The 14038-nt window shown below is 37.2% G+C and overlaps 1 protein-coding gene across 1 annotated transcript in view; it reads left to right on the top strand.

The window, feature by feature from the left end:
- The window catches only part of mysm1 (Myb-like, SWIRM and MPN domains 1), a 93724-nt gene that overhangs the window by 31835 nt on the left and 47851 nt on the right, over nucleotides 1-14038 (top strand). The window contains exons 6-9 of the mRNA XM_048539296.2: nucleotides 1093-1168; nucleotides 4962-5060; nucleotides 8037-8854; nucleotides 10720-10850. Coding sequence (XP_048395253.1) covers nucleotides 1093-1168; nucleotides 4962-5060; nucleotides 8037-8854; nucleotides 10720-10850 — 1124 coding nt within the window. The remainder of the gene's footprint in view (nucleotides 1-1092; nucleotides 1169-4961; nucleotides 5061-8036; nucleotides 8855-10719; nucleotides 10851-14038) is intronic.

The raw sequence follows: 14038 nt of genomic DNA, 5'->3' as shown, positions 1-14038 counted from the left end.
ATTGCGGTACGGCATAAGCATAAAGCCGCAGCAACAAAGGCCAATGGAAGGGGGCAGCAGGCTAGAGCGATTAACAGAATTAAAAACTGAGATGGTTAGCAGTTGAAAACAGACCTGGAGTTTCCAAGGATTGGGAAACTGCAGCAAACTCAGATTCATTGGAAGCGTAGGCAGCTGGGAAAGGTACAAAGCTGGACATTGACCAGGAGACACACTATTTCCATCCAAGTACATGGGAAGGAAACCCTGAAATGTGATTGTTTTAAAAAAAAAATCAGAGGTACACCCTAAAGTTTAAAACCAAATTAAACATTAACTTATCTGAACAAATAAAAATGGCTTAAAATAAAATATTAATGTGTTTCTTAGACAATACACAAATTCTCCTGGTCGCTGTCACACTATGTAAATTGATTGTGGCAAGTTTGCTCAGGTGAGTTCTCTATTTTGTACGCACATAAGAAATTATAGTGTGAATAATGGCATTATAGGAAAATGTGGCAATTAGAAGTTGCCCTGAAGGGTGTAGCAATTGGCTGTATTTTAGGTGTATTATCCTGACATTTTTAAAATTACTTTTATTACCTGTCAATTTTATACGTAATAAAGCTTTACCAGAACATAGTTAATCTAAGTTTGCAGTTCTGAACTCATTAAATTGCTTTATTATAAATGACCCAAGTTGAAATATGCCATACATAATGCTTATTTTAATATGTTGGTGATAGCGTAACAGTTATTAACTAAAGGGTGTAACTCACAGTATAAAAGCACAATATTTCAAGGCAGAATTAAAACACATTTTTAAAATCAGAATTGGGGAACATATGAGAATTTGAAAGAGGTTGGATGGCGATCGGACATATAATTATTTATTTTGGCATTATTTGTCAACATGAAAGAAGTTTCATATATAATTTGTTTCTAAACTAAGAACAGTATTTACTGTTTGCAAGATTGTCAAGAACTGTACTACGTACACTTTTATAAATTTGCTTTGCCATGCTTCTTGTGTTACTAAAAATAACTTGTTTTTTTTAAACTGTTTAAAGCTGAATTTAGTTCACATCATAGCTTCAATTTCTATTTTAGGACTCCTGGAACAACAAGCAGTTCTTGGCCAGCACGCTGGACAGCAAAGGAGAAAGAACTGTTTGAGCAAGGGCTGGTAAGAGACTGAAGGAACAATTAAGTAAAATGGTGGCCTATGTAGAATTAGGAGTTAAGCAATTCAGCTAGGTTCATGATCACAATCCAGTAAAACCCTGGGCAACAAGCATATGTGTCTGGACCAATGATGAGGATATAATTTGATTTGGTTATAATTCTCTTTTATGTTTTAATATCCTCACATTCATAGTCTAGCATATACTTAAAATATTGGGATATGTTGGAGGGCTGCCAGGAACAATGAAACCATACCAGCAAATATGTACCGTCTAGGAGAATGGGCAAAGTTGGCAAGATAAAGTTCACTTCTCAGTAATTGTAGAATGGAATGTTTTGTGGCCAGACCTTTGCGTAAATTGTTCTGTATTTTGTACATGCACCACGTGTCAACTAATCTTTGCTGGTGTTGTAAATAAAGTGTAGGAGTTAATATAGGGTATATTATGAATACTTTACCATATTGTCATTGATGCAAAAATTAGTGTTAATAGTTTTTTTTTGAAAGGATATACAAAAGCAGGCCAGCATTGTGTCCTTGGATTGAATCCATTGACATGGAATGAAAGTCCTTTCTCTCCATCATGCTTTAAATTACTGTGAAGCATCTCAATTTATTTTAGAATGACTAAATACATAACATAAAACAGTTGTCAAGTTGGAATTAAATTATTGCAGAGAGGTCACAAGTATTCCTTGAATGGGAACAAAAAATCAGCATAGAATTATCTTCAGAAACAATTAAGGCACTGTTGTTGAAGAAGATTGCAATTTGACTCACGCTTTACTGTACTCTCCAACAGTAGCAACTCAAACAAAGAAATCCCAATGTGTAAGTTCTGACCTTGAAAAATGCAAATAGTGTGTTCTTTCCTATGTAAAGACAAGAGCCAGCAGAATTAATTATGGCAGACATTATGCAAGAAGACGGACTGGGATTTTATTTATTCATGTTTATTTTAAACATTTGTTTAGTCTTAACACTGTTTCAAATATTTTAGATAAATAAACATTTGTTTGAAAACTTTAGGGTAATTCAGAGAACCTAGTGAAAGGGCTGGATTCTTTTGGATATGACTCATGAAACTAGCTAAGCAGAACTAACCCACTGACACATCAAACTTATTTGATAATTATGTTAATTTCTAAGGACTGTACACTGTTCTACAGCTGTCCTTGAAGTAAACAATTGGATGTTAATGATCACATTATTACTATCTATTTAAATCTCTGGCAGTTGCAAATTTCACGAATTAACGTTACCTTAATGGCCACTGTTGCTTAAGCTTGAAAATATTAGTATTGGTGGATTGTTGGTGACCTGGTGGCAGCACGGAATATTAGTACAGTAATGTAACATTGTTTGGTTCAAGCAATCTGTTTCATATAACTTCAGATTCAAGTTAGAAGTATACATATAATTTTAATTACAGTTTCAAGATTGAAGTCTTTTCACTCAGTAAACGTCCTAATATAACCCCATTACATGTGAAACTGCCTGAGGCACCGGTACTGCTGCTGCTGCTTCTATTTTAGCTCAATCACGTGAATTTCTCCATTATGTTAGAAAACATTTAATTGTCAGTTTTGTGTTATCATCAAAAAATTCTAATAGTTTTTTTTTACAATTTAATAGGTATGACACAAGGACTGCAAAGTATATTGGACAATCAATGTAGTCAGTATATTTGAGCAATATTCACTTTGTCAGTTCCAGATTAGGTTCATAAATCAAGTGAATCTATCAATACATTTATTATTTTCATAATAAGTAAGTTTTATTAAGAGGCAGAATGTTCTGACTGTGTGAGTTTCATAATATTTCTTCTTGATAAATTTTAGTAAGCACTTGTCGCACTAAGACTTTATTCCATAATATATTTCATCTCCAATGCCAATTATGATCTTAATAACCAATAAAATGGACTAGAAAGATGTTTTCCTGAAGGGCTGGTAGATGTACAATGCTAAAGTCATGGCAGAATAATGTCCAGCAATTCTATTAAATCTGACTTCAAAGTTTAGATGTAATTTTAATGAGTAAATATTATCAGTGTATTGGAGCAGTCATTGCTAATATTAGCAGATTAATTGAGTAGTCAAGGCAGTTATTTATTTCAGTCTCATGTCTAGTTAGGCACTATTTTAAATTGCTTTATAATGGTATCTGCAGGAAAACAGTGTAGGTAAATCTATCTCATTAATGCAATGTATCCATTTTTGAATTAATGACAAAATGCCAAACATTTATTTCATTTTTTATAACAAATTTCTCTTGTTATGTTGGAGGCTTTGGTAATAATGATGAAAAACTAATTTCTTCAGTGACTCATAAAAGATAAATATAGATTCCTCCTTTAAAAACTTGCATACTTTGCATGAGACAGCGATTCTTGAATTACTCAGGAACATAGAACAGTACAGCACAGAACAGGCCCTTCGGCCCTCGATGCTGCACTGACCCCTGAACCAATCTAAGCCCCTCTCCCTACACTCTCCCATCATCATCCATATGCTTAACTCAGCCCCGAATGTGGCTGAGTTAACTACATTGGCAGGCAGGGCGTTCTACGCCCTTACCACTCTCTGAGTAAAAAACCTGCCTCTGACATCTGTCTTAAGTCTATCATCCCTCAATTTGTAGCTGTGCCCCCTTGTACAAACTGAAGTCATCCTCGGAAAAAGACTCTCACTGTCCACCCTATCTTCTGATCATCTTGTATGTCTCTATTAAATCCCCTCTTAGCCTCCTTCTCTCCAATGAGAACAGATCCAAGTCCTTCAGCCTTTCTTCATAGGGCCTGCGCTGCAGACCAGGCAACGTCCTGGTAAATCTCCTCTGCACTTTTTCCAATGCTTCCACATCCTTCCTGTAATGGGGCGACCAGAACTGCATGCAATATTCCAAATGAGGCCACACTAGCATTTTGTACAGTTGCAGCGTGACATCACGGCTCCGGAACTCAATCCCTCTACCAATAAAACCTAACACACCGTAAGCTTTCTTAACAGCACTATCAACTCTGCACCTTTGTAAGCAAAAGTTTTCTGTATCTAGAAAATGTCTGAATTACGCTGAAATGAGAGTCTGAGAGTTGAGGTATGTTTTGCTTAAATTGACTGCAGGTTTCTTTCATACACATTTTAAGAGATTTTATATGTCACGTCACACTCCTGTGACTCTCACTTCAACTTACGGGAATCAGGGATATGAAGCAAAGAATGCTTGGAATTATGTTAGAGGATGCGAACCATGTCAGTTTTGAGTGTGAAGTAGCCTGTGTGCATGCAGGCTACAATCCCTAACCATCCAAATCTTTTAGATTGCAGTGGCACAACATAGCAGCGCAAACTGAAGCTTTCTCCAAGTTATTACAAACTGGTTTAACCCACTCTCAGGAGCATGCCATTCTCTTGTGGCAAGCAGCTGTGTTTTTTCTTCTTTTTCTGTTTCTCCCATTTCTCGTATCATGGTCTTTGTGTAACTTGACATGATTGACACCAAATTAGATTGTCAAGTGTGTGTTTATATTGAATTATAGGCATCTGTGCATTGAGGATCTAGATTCTGTCTGGCTGGAATAATACCTTTACACAGTTGACACAAAGAGGAGACATTTATATCATCTGTCTTGCCTGGATTTGATATTCCAGAGCCAAAGACAATGTCATCCTATCCTTCCTTATTAAGTCTAATAAAAACAAAGCCTAAGCTCTGTACTGCAGTTTTTGTTGGATATTCTTTGAATGGTTTATTAAGCATGAACTATGAAATCTACTTTGTTTACTTTCAGGCTCAGTTTGGCCGGAGATGGACAAAAATTGCAAAGCTAATTGAAACACGAACTGTGCTGCAAGTGAAAAGTTATGCCAGACAGTATTTTAAGACAAAGGTGAACTTGGGCAAAGATGACTTTGCCTTTCTGTACTACTATTTTTAGGTCCTCTTCTAAACATGTCAAGTTTTTCTGGGGCAATATCACATGGATACAGAATGTCTCAGGCACCTTGGATGTACAGGTATTTTCTATGTATTGAATATAGACACACAGTGTGGGTTGACTCTTCGAAACATGGGGGCATCAAATTATGCCCTCTATTTGTCCCACTTAATCACCATTGATCATTTGATTATCAGAACCTATGTCCTCTTAGCCTAAAATGAATGTGTGTTCACTAAGGAACACTTAAGTAACACTTACATTATTTCCCAAAAAACAAAATTTATGTGGATGGCCACAACAAAATTACGAAGATATGTGCATTGGAAAAAGATGTGCCATGCAGAGTAAGTAGATTTTGAAGGGCACATTGGTGTGAATCCTAATTGACTGCACCCAGGCAAGGACCAAAAACAGAACTGGTTGATGTGGCAACCTCAACTGCTGTTTTGGCTGACAACAAGCAACCGGGCATGAATTGCACTAGCACCTGTAACTACTCGTATGTGTGACTTAGTCCCATTCTAAGCAGTGCACTTACCAGCTAAGTGAATGTAGTAGATCGTATATCAGGAACCAGCTTTATACTGTCAAGTAATAATTTACATCTTAAGCTGTTCTTTGTGGAGATGTCACATACAGCTTTAACTCATTATTTTGCATTTGTTAAACCTCATCTTTGCTGAAGGATAGATTGATACTTTTCAACATTAATAATAGGCATTTATTAATTCAAAGTGAATTAATTCAGTTTTGTTTAAATTTCTGCTGTTCTATGTTGCTTATTTTAATTCATATTCATAATTCATATTCATCAGTCAAATGTTTTTATACACATTATGTAACCCATGTTTCACAAAAAAACTTGAAACTGGATATGAATTTTTCTTTTTCAATCAACATCATATCATCCCTATTCAAAAGTATTATTTCAACAATTCATAATACATCTGTGGTATTTTCATTTGGGGCTCTCTTACTTGCATATCACTTATTAAAGTATTATTTCCCAGTAGATATATAGTTAAAAATGTTAGATGTTTGAGCTAGGTACTTTGGAGAATTTTAACTCCCCAACACATCTGAATTGGGGTTGGGTGAAATGTAAATTGGGCAACAGCTGTTCCCAAGACTGCAAGAATTTATACAAAGAGTTGTGAGCTTAGCCCACCCAGGTCATCACGAAAACTGACCTTATTTCCATTGACTCTGTCTACACTTGCTGCCTTGGGAAAGCAGCCAACCTAGTCAAAGACCCGTCCACCTTGGTTATCCTCTCTTCCACCTTCTTCCATCAGGGAAAAGATACAAAAGTTTGAAAATGCATGCCAACACATTCAAGAACAGCTTCTTCCCTGCTGTTTTCAGACTTTTGAACAGACGTCTCATATTAGAGTTGATCTTCCTCTGCACCTCTCTGTTACTGTAACACTATATTCTGCATTCTGTTCTATTATTCTAATGTACTTAGGTAAAGTATGATTGGTATGGATAGAATGCAAAACAATACTGTTCTCTGTATCTCAGTAAATGTGACAATAATAAATCAAATCAAATCAAATCTTTGTAATACTAACCTATCGACCTCTAGATATAAAGGACGATGGACTAGGAACCGACTGGAAGTAAGTTCCCAAGAGCTGGATTGGCCATTTAAAGATAATGAGTCTGTGAACCTGTGTTTAAAGTGTTCCACAGGTTTCGTCCTGGCCACCTGTTGTTTGAGTCTGGGGAAACCTGGTACAGGAATCAAGTGCACCTTCAATTAAAGTTGTGTTTTTTACAGCACCAATTGGGGTCTAAAGAGAGCAGGACTGCTTCCTTGCCAGTGGACTTGATTGGCCGTCCTGTCCTGCCCTGCCATACCCAGCCCACTCCACCATATGACATTTCCATAATTGGGAATGATTCTGATAACTCCACTCCTGGCAACATAAGATCAACAGCCACCGCTGCTATAACCATAATTCCCTCCCCTTTTTTCTCTCACATGCTCCATTTAAAGAAGCAGCAGATTATTTTACTGTTCTTATGGCATGTAGCGTCCTTCAGAATCTAGAAGGGAGGCCAGTCCATTAGAATGACTCCCAAATGGGGAATCTTTTGGAATAGTCAACAAACATTGTAGGCTAAATGTCTGCTCCTCAACCTACTCATTCTGTTATAGTTAATACTGTATTGGATGGAAGTTGTAAATTGGTCTTATTCACCAACGTTTTCTTGAGTTGTGCCTGCATCAGGAGGCTTTTATGATTCTGCAACTTGTTGCACTGCTGACATTGACCCATGCTGCAACTTGCATAGCCTTAACACTTAATTTCAAATGTTAAGCAATCGGAAGTTGACATGTGGAGACAATTAATAAATACCCCACAGCTGATATGTCACAGTAAGGCCATGAATACATCTCCTGATGGAGCATAGCCAGCAGAGTTAAAGGAATGTCATTGATGGCTTTCAGGCTCATTATGGAAATGAAGTTTAAGATGGAACAAAAAATCTTAGTTATATATGAAGATCTTACAATTACTTTGGAAACTAAACACAATCAGGTACTGCGCACCTGAAGCTTGCACATAATTTCTTAAAACAATGGTAACTAAGGCACAGCAGCAATGTTTAGTTTAACTTGTATTTTAACTCAGGTATGGTCATTCCAGAGGAAAACACGTAATTTCTTCAAAAAGCAAGAGGTTTTAATTTTCACAAGTCAAAGAACTGGAGTTAGTTAAAATAGAAGGTAAACTAAACCATTGCTGCTGTGCTTTTGTTACCATTGCTTTTTAAAATAAAACTGTGCATGTGAATTGTAGTTGGAATTGATTATAAAGCTGTTGGAAGCATAAGCAATTCCAGGGTGTATCTGTGTAAGAGACTAGAACTTTGAAATATTGGTGTGAAGTATTTATTTTTCTTTTAATTTCATAGGCAAAGAATGAAAACCTTGGCGAAGAGGCAAATATTTGGTCTACCAAAACAACTTTTGTGTCTGGAAATGGTGCCAACCTTTTGAAGATAGGATCAGAGTATTGTAGTCCTACATTAGCAAAAGGTCAGGTTTATCCCACTGTCAATACTGTTAAGATTGAACATATGTCTGATGATGAAGATGTGGACGTCATGGATGAAACAGATAGCGAGAGTGATGGGCTTCAGGAGCAGAAGAGAAGACTAACCCAACCTGCTTCAAAGACGGATGAACATGAGGTGACTACTTGTAACAGTGCATCTGGATTAGATGACTCTGCCTCTTCCACTGTAGGTTTGCAAAAATGTTTACAGGTGACAGATATAAAACAAGTGTCCAAGCCCAATGCCACAAATAGTAATAAAACAGATAATTTGATGTCCATGATTGATGACAGTCAAGAAAATGAAAGATCGGTAAAAACAGCCAATGTAGACTTTGTAGTCTACAGCAAATGTGGACTTCCAATGGAGCCCAATGAAGGATTAGGAGTGCAAATACCTGATTTTCTAGAGTTTAACCAATTAGAGGAAAAAGAGAAGATCCGTAATGATATCTGTGCATATAGTTTGCCCGAATCAGTTTGTGAAATGGAAGGGGATGAAGAGACCTGTGATAGCGAAGGAGAACTATTGAAAGCTCCCACACAAGAAGTAATATTGGACAAAAACACGATCACAGAAGATGAAAAACAAGCTATCCCTGAGTTTTTTGAAGGACGATCATCAAAAACACCGGAACGCTTTCTGAAAATTCGCAACTATATCTTGGATCAGTGGTAAGGAAGCGCAGTGCTTTAAGTCCTTTTACAGAACATTTCATAATGTTTCTGATAGCGTTTTTAGATTTTAGAGAATGGATTAGTTTGCTGTAACTTTGATTCTCTACCCAAATCAAAAGCATGTTTGGAATTTGGTTTTGCGTTATTTTTGTACGATTCAACTGAAATTCTTGGAGGGAAGATAGGGTACCCCCTGAAATTGAATATGGGTATTGTGTAATGCAATTACTTCATGCTTATTGACAATGAAATGGAGTACATCAATTAATTGCTGTCTGCCAATTATAATGATTGCGACATGCAATCAGCACTGAATGTGTTGTGAGCGTATGAGGCTAGCACTATTTCTAGCACAATATCTTGCACACTTTACTAACTTTTATGAACTTCAGCAAGCATGTAGCAACTTTCACAAATTCAGCAGGAGCCAGCAGATAGTGGTAAGCAGCAACTTGACAAAGTAAATAATGATTCCTTGAAACTTCTCGGTGGTATAGCGTTGTCAATGGGGACTTTATGCTGCACAGAATATGTTCAGCTGTGTATATTGAAGAGTGCGCGTTGACTAGAATGGTGAGATCCACACTGGTGTTGTAACAATGTTGAAAGCTAACTAACGCCATCATCTATGTACTTTGTATGGCATATACGCAATATGCCCCCGTTAATACCCTCAACAATGCACTATTTGCTTTGAGTTGTATCTTAACTGGCAGGAGCAATTTGGCTACTATTTTTCTTCCTAAACCAGCCAAATTTTGTGACCATTCGATCTCCTTAAACATTATTACTTTAATAGAAGTGATTTTAAAATTTTTAAAAAATAAGTATGCGTACTTTAAATGGTAACTTTATAATTAAATATTGTGACAGACAGGTACTTCATCATATCTTTTATATCAATTTGATAAAAAGAATGAGGATTAAAAACCTCTTACATAGCTTCCATTTCTGTCAATCACACTTTGATCACTCCCGAGTAATGTGAACTGGTGAAGTGTTGTCCACAGAACTGTAAAGTTTGATTTTGAATTTTATTTTTCTGTTATTAGGTTGTCCAGGTCATATACCTGGAGACAGTCTGATCTAAAACCTTCATCAGTTCTGTTCTAAAACAGCTCAGGCTGAGATATTAAAGTGTGAAGCTTCTACTTTTGTCGGCTCCCCCAGCAGTGTGTTTCAGACGCCTACTTTCCTTTGTGTAAAAAAAACTTACCTTGTGCTTTACTTATTTTCCGTTCAATTACTCTGGTAAATGCTACTCAATTTCGCTGATAATATTTAGTTGTTTGCTTCCTCCTTTTAAAGGTAATTTAATGCTTTAAGGAATAAAATGTCAACTGTTGTGTCCACTTTTGAAATAGATCATTGCGCAGATGATGTGCATTCACAGTGGAAAATAGAAAATCAAAAGTAACTCTATCTCCACAGAATGAGTTCCTGTCTGTTTAGTACTTTCTGGGCAACTGGTCAAGGGTTGGGTACCCATGCATACCCAGTCCTATAAATCAAAGGGTGATCAAAACCTTTGTAATGCTAACTTGTGTGCATGTTTCTATTTGGACCAGGCTCCCTTACCTCTCCAAACCGCCATTTACTTTTATTACTGCTTTGTACTGCATTTTTCAAGCAATTTTTCTGGAATGGTATGAAATTGAATATGCTTCTCTTTTTCATCTGTTTCTATTCAAATTTAGGGTTACCACACTCAATTGTGAAACTTTCACCAACTCATAAGTGATCACATCTGGTACATTTGACCTTTATGATTTAAAAAAAATCCCTGTTTCTGGTGACTCAGGAGCTGAAATGTCTGACAGTCACAAATTGCAATTTGATTGCTTTTTTTTTATCCCCTGCAGGGAGAAGTCTAAACCCAAATATCTGAATAAAACATCAGTGCGACCAGGATTAAAAAATTGTGGAGATGTGAATTGCATTGGACGAATACACACATACCTGGAGCTAATTGGAGCTATAAATTTTGACTGTGGTGAGCTTGCAATATGTTTTATTTACAAGATAAAGCTTTTATTTCCAAATCTCAGTTTGGATATATTCACTGTCCAGTTCTATTACAATTTTGGCTGTTGACTCTATGGACAAAATCTAATGTGCAACCTGAGCATTTTGAGAGCTAGTTTGGACATGCTTTCGATAACCATTTGGCCTCAGTTCAATAGTTAAAATGACCAAATGCCAGGCAGAGATTTTCTGGTAATCTAAATAGCTGATTTGTTTCTCTTGCTCTTTTTAATTATTTTTCATTAATTCTACTTCCTTTTTAAATCTTTCCTACTACTTTCAGACCATGAAAATAACTTCTGTGTGAGTATTATTGTTGTAGTATTTTATGTTTCCTTTGGGTGGTGCTCTAACTCCTTTTTAGACAAGTTTCTGCAATTCACTCAATCTATGTTACAATGTTAATGTACGATTCTGCACAATGTGTCAAGTGTCAGGAACTGGTTTTACAGATTATGAAAGGGAATGAAAAAAAGTTTAAAAACAGCAAATGTATATCTCAATGTAAATATAAAGTGTTAGAAAATATGACCATTACTTTTCTTAATATTGGAAGATAAGGATTCTTCTCCTGTACTGGCCTTCAACATAAAATTGAAATGTGGTAGTTTGCTCTTTACGCAGTCAAACATTCGAGACTGATTAGCGATAAACATGGATGGCTCTGATTTCCTGGTGAGCTGGGCTGGTCTTGTAGATGTTCCTAGCTATGGACCCGTTTATTAACTGAATTATGAAGTCTTGCTTCATCACAAGACTGACTAAAGATCTACAGTTTTTATTTGTATCTACAAATAATTCATGCAAAAACCCAGATTGCACCCTCAAATTTATATATTATTTATCCATAACATTTTTGTCCAATTTTATATTAGTTATGTCGCAGCCATTTTAATTCCTGATATGCTGTCATTTTTATTACCAAGTTCATGATTCCAACAACCGAAAAATCACTTTCTTCCACATAGCATTTCACCACTTTTATCTGCAAAAGTTTTTAGAATATGCAGTCTCGTCACTAATTAGACATCAGACTCCGTTTAAAGACAATAACTAATGGAAATTTACAGGTGTTACTGAGTAATCAGCGTAAAAAGAAAACACAGAATATAGGAGCAGGCATAAGTCATTAGGACCTTTCAGCATCCTCTGCTATTTAGTAAGATTGTGGCGGATTTTCTTTCACCCATAATCATATCTCTTGATTTCCTTAGTATTGAAAATGTACCAACGTTTTGCTTGAATATGCTCATCAACTGAACATCCAATTTAGAATTTCAGTGGTTCACAACTCTGCAGGTGAAGAAATTTCTCTTTGACTTTGCTGTTTGGTATGCTAAGACTGTGACCCATATTCCTAGGCCTTCTTATTTGAAGAAACGGCCATCCCCAGCATCTACCCTGTCAAACCTCTTAAGAATTTTACAATTTAAATGAGGCCCAGTTTCATTCTTCTAAACTCCAGGAACTGTAGGCCTAGTCTACTCAATACCACCTCGCAGAGCAGTTTCTTCAACCTAGAAATCTATCTGCTGAAGCTTTGCTGCACTCCTTCTAAATATATTCTACCTTGTGTTAGAACACCAAAACTGTACTGTCGTAATGATCAAAACAAGGTGCAATATAATTCAATGAAACCTCTTTACTTTTATACACCAATCCTTTTGTAATGAAATTAACCTATCATTTAGCTTCCTAATTGCAGGTAGTATCTACATGTAAACGTCCTGTAATTTATGTGCAAAGACACACATTTCTCTCTGATTGTCAACAGTTCCCAGTTGCTCATGTCTCCATGATGAAATTTTAAAATCTTAATATCTATTCCTCTCATGTTCCTCTCTAAGGTAACATCAGTCTGTGAGTTGCTTCTGACACCAGCAAACTTCACCTGGCTTTTGGTTCAAAATATCCTGATGAATTATGTTGTTTAATACTGTACTTTGATAATAATTGGTAAATCAGAATGTCATGCAGTACAGTTACTAAAAAGTGAGTCACCAAAGTGGCATCAGAAATAGAATCTTCATAGCTGACAGGAACTCATCGAGTTGCTTAGTGATCAGTTATGTAAATGTTTAACTTTTCTCCAACAGTTTTCTTCACTATTTTTTCTTTCCAGCATTCGCAGTTGGAAGCATTGTACCTTGGAGAGAGAAATGGAAGTTGATGTTTTAAATCTGATATGACACGTTGGAAGAATTTCAAAAAAGAGTTGTATCAGACTTGTAAACATTAACTTTGTTTTTTTTCTCTGAATTGATGTTGCCATTTCTACTGAGTTTCTCCAGCAGTTCCTGTTTTTCTTTTAATTTCTAACATCAGCAGTACTTTGCTGTTATTATAGCATTTTATCCTTGTTTGGGTATCGTGCCATAGTAGATTACTACTGCACAATAGAACTGTTATTTCTCCAGAGATAATGGGAACTGCAGATGCTGGAGATTCCAAGATAATAAAATGTGAGGCTGGATGAACACAGCAGGCCAAACAGCATCTCAGGAGCACAAAAGCTGACGTTTCGGGCCTAGACCCTTCATCAGAGAGGGGGATGGGGGGAGGGAACTGGAATAAATAGGGAGAGAGGGGGAGGCGGACCGAAGATGGAGAGTAAAGAAGATAGGTGGAGAGGGTGTAGGTGGGGAGGTAGGGAGGGGATAGGTCAGTCCAGGGAAGACGGACAGGTCAAGGAGGTGGGATGAGGTTAGCAGGTAGCTGGGGGTGCGGCTTGGGGTGGGAGGAAGGGATGGGTGAGAGGAAGAACCGGTTAGGGAGGCAGAGACAGGTTGGACTGGTTTTGGGATGCAGTGGGTGGGGGGGAAGAGCTGGGCTGGTTGTGTGGTGCAGTGGGGGGAGGGGATGAACTGGGCTGGTTTAGGGATGCAGTGGGGGAAGGGGAGATTTTGAAACTGGTGAAGTCCACATAGATACCATATGGCTGCAGGGTTCCCAGGCGGAATATGAGTTGCTGTTCCTGCAACCTTCGGGTGGCATCATTGTGGCAGTGCAGGAGGCCCATGATGGACATGTCATCAAGAGAATGGGAGGGGGAGTGGAAATGGTTTGCGACTGGGAGGTGCAGTTGTTTGTTGCGAACTGAGCGGAGGTGTTCTGCAAAGCGGTCCCCAAGCCTCCGCTTGGTTTCCCCAATGTAGA

The sequence above is a fragment of the Stegostoma tigrinum genome, chromosome 8 (assembly GCF_030684315.1).
Source record: "Stegostoma tigrinum isolate sSteTig4 chromosome 8, sSteTig4.hap1, whole genome shotgun sequence".
NCBI classification, from domain to species: domain Eukaryota; kingdom Metazoa; phylum Chordata; class Chondrichthyes; order Orectolobiformes; family Stegostomatidae; genus Stegostoma; species Stegostoma tigrinum.
The sequence above is the reverse complement of the archived record's forward strand: the minus strand, read 5'-3'. Positions and strand labels throughout refer to the sequence as shown.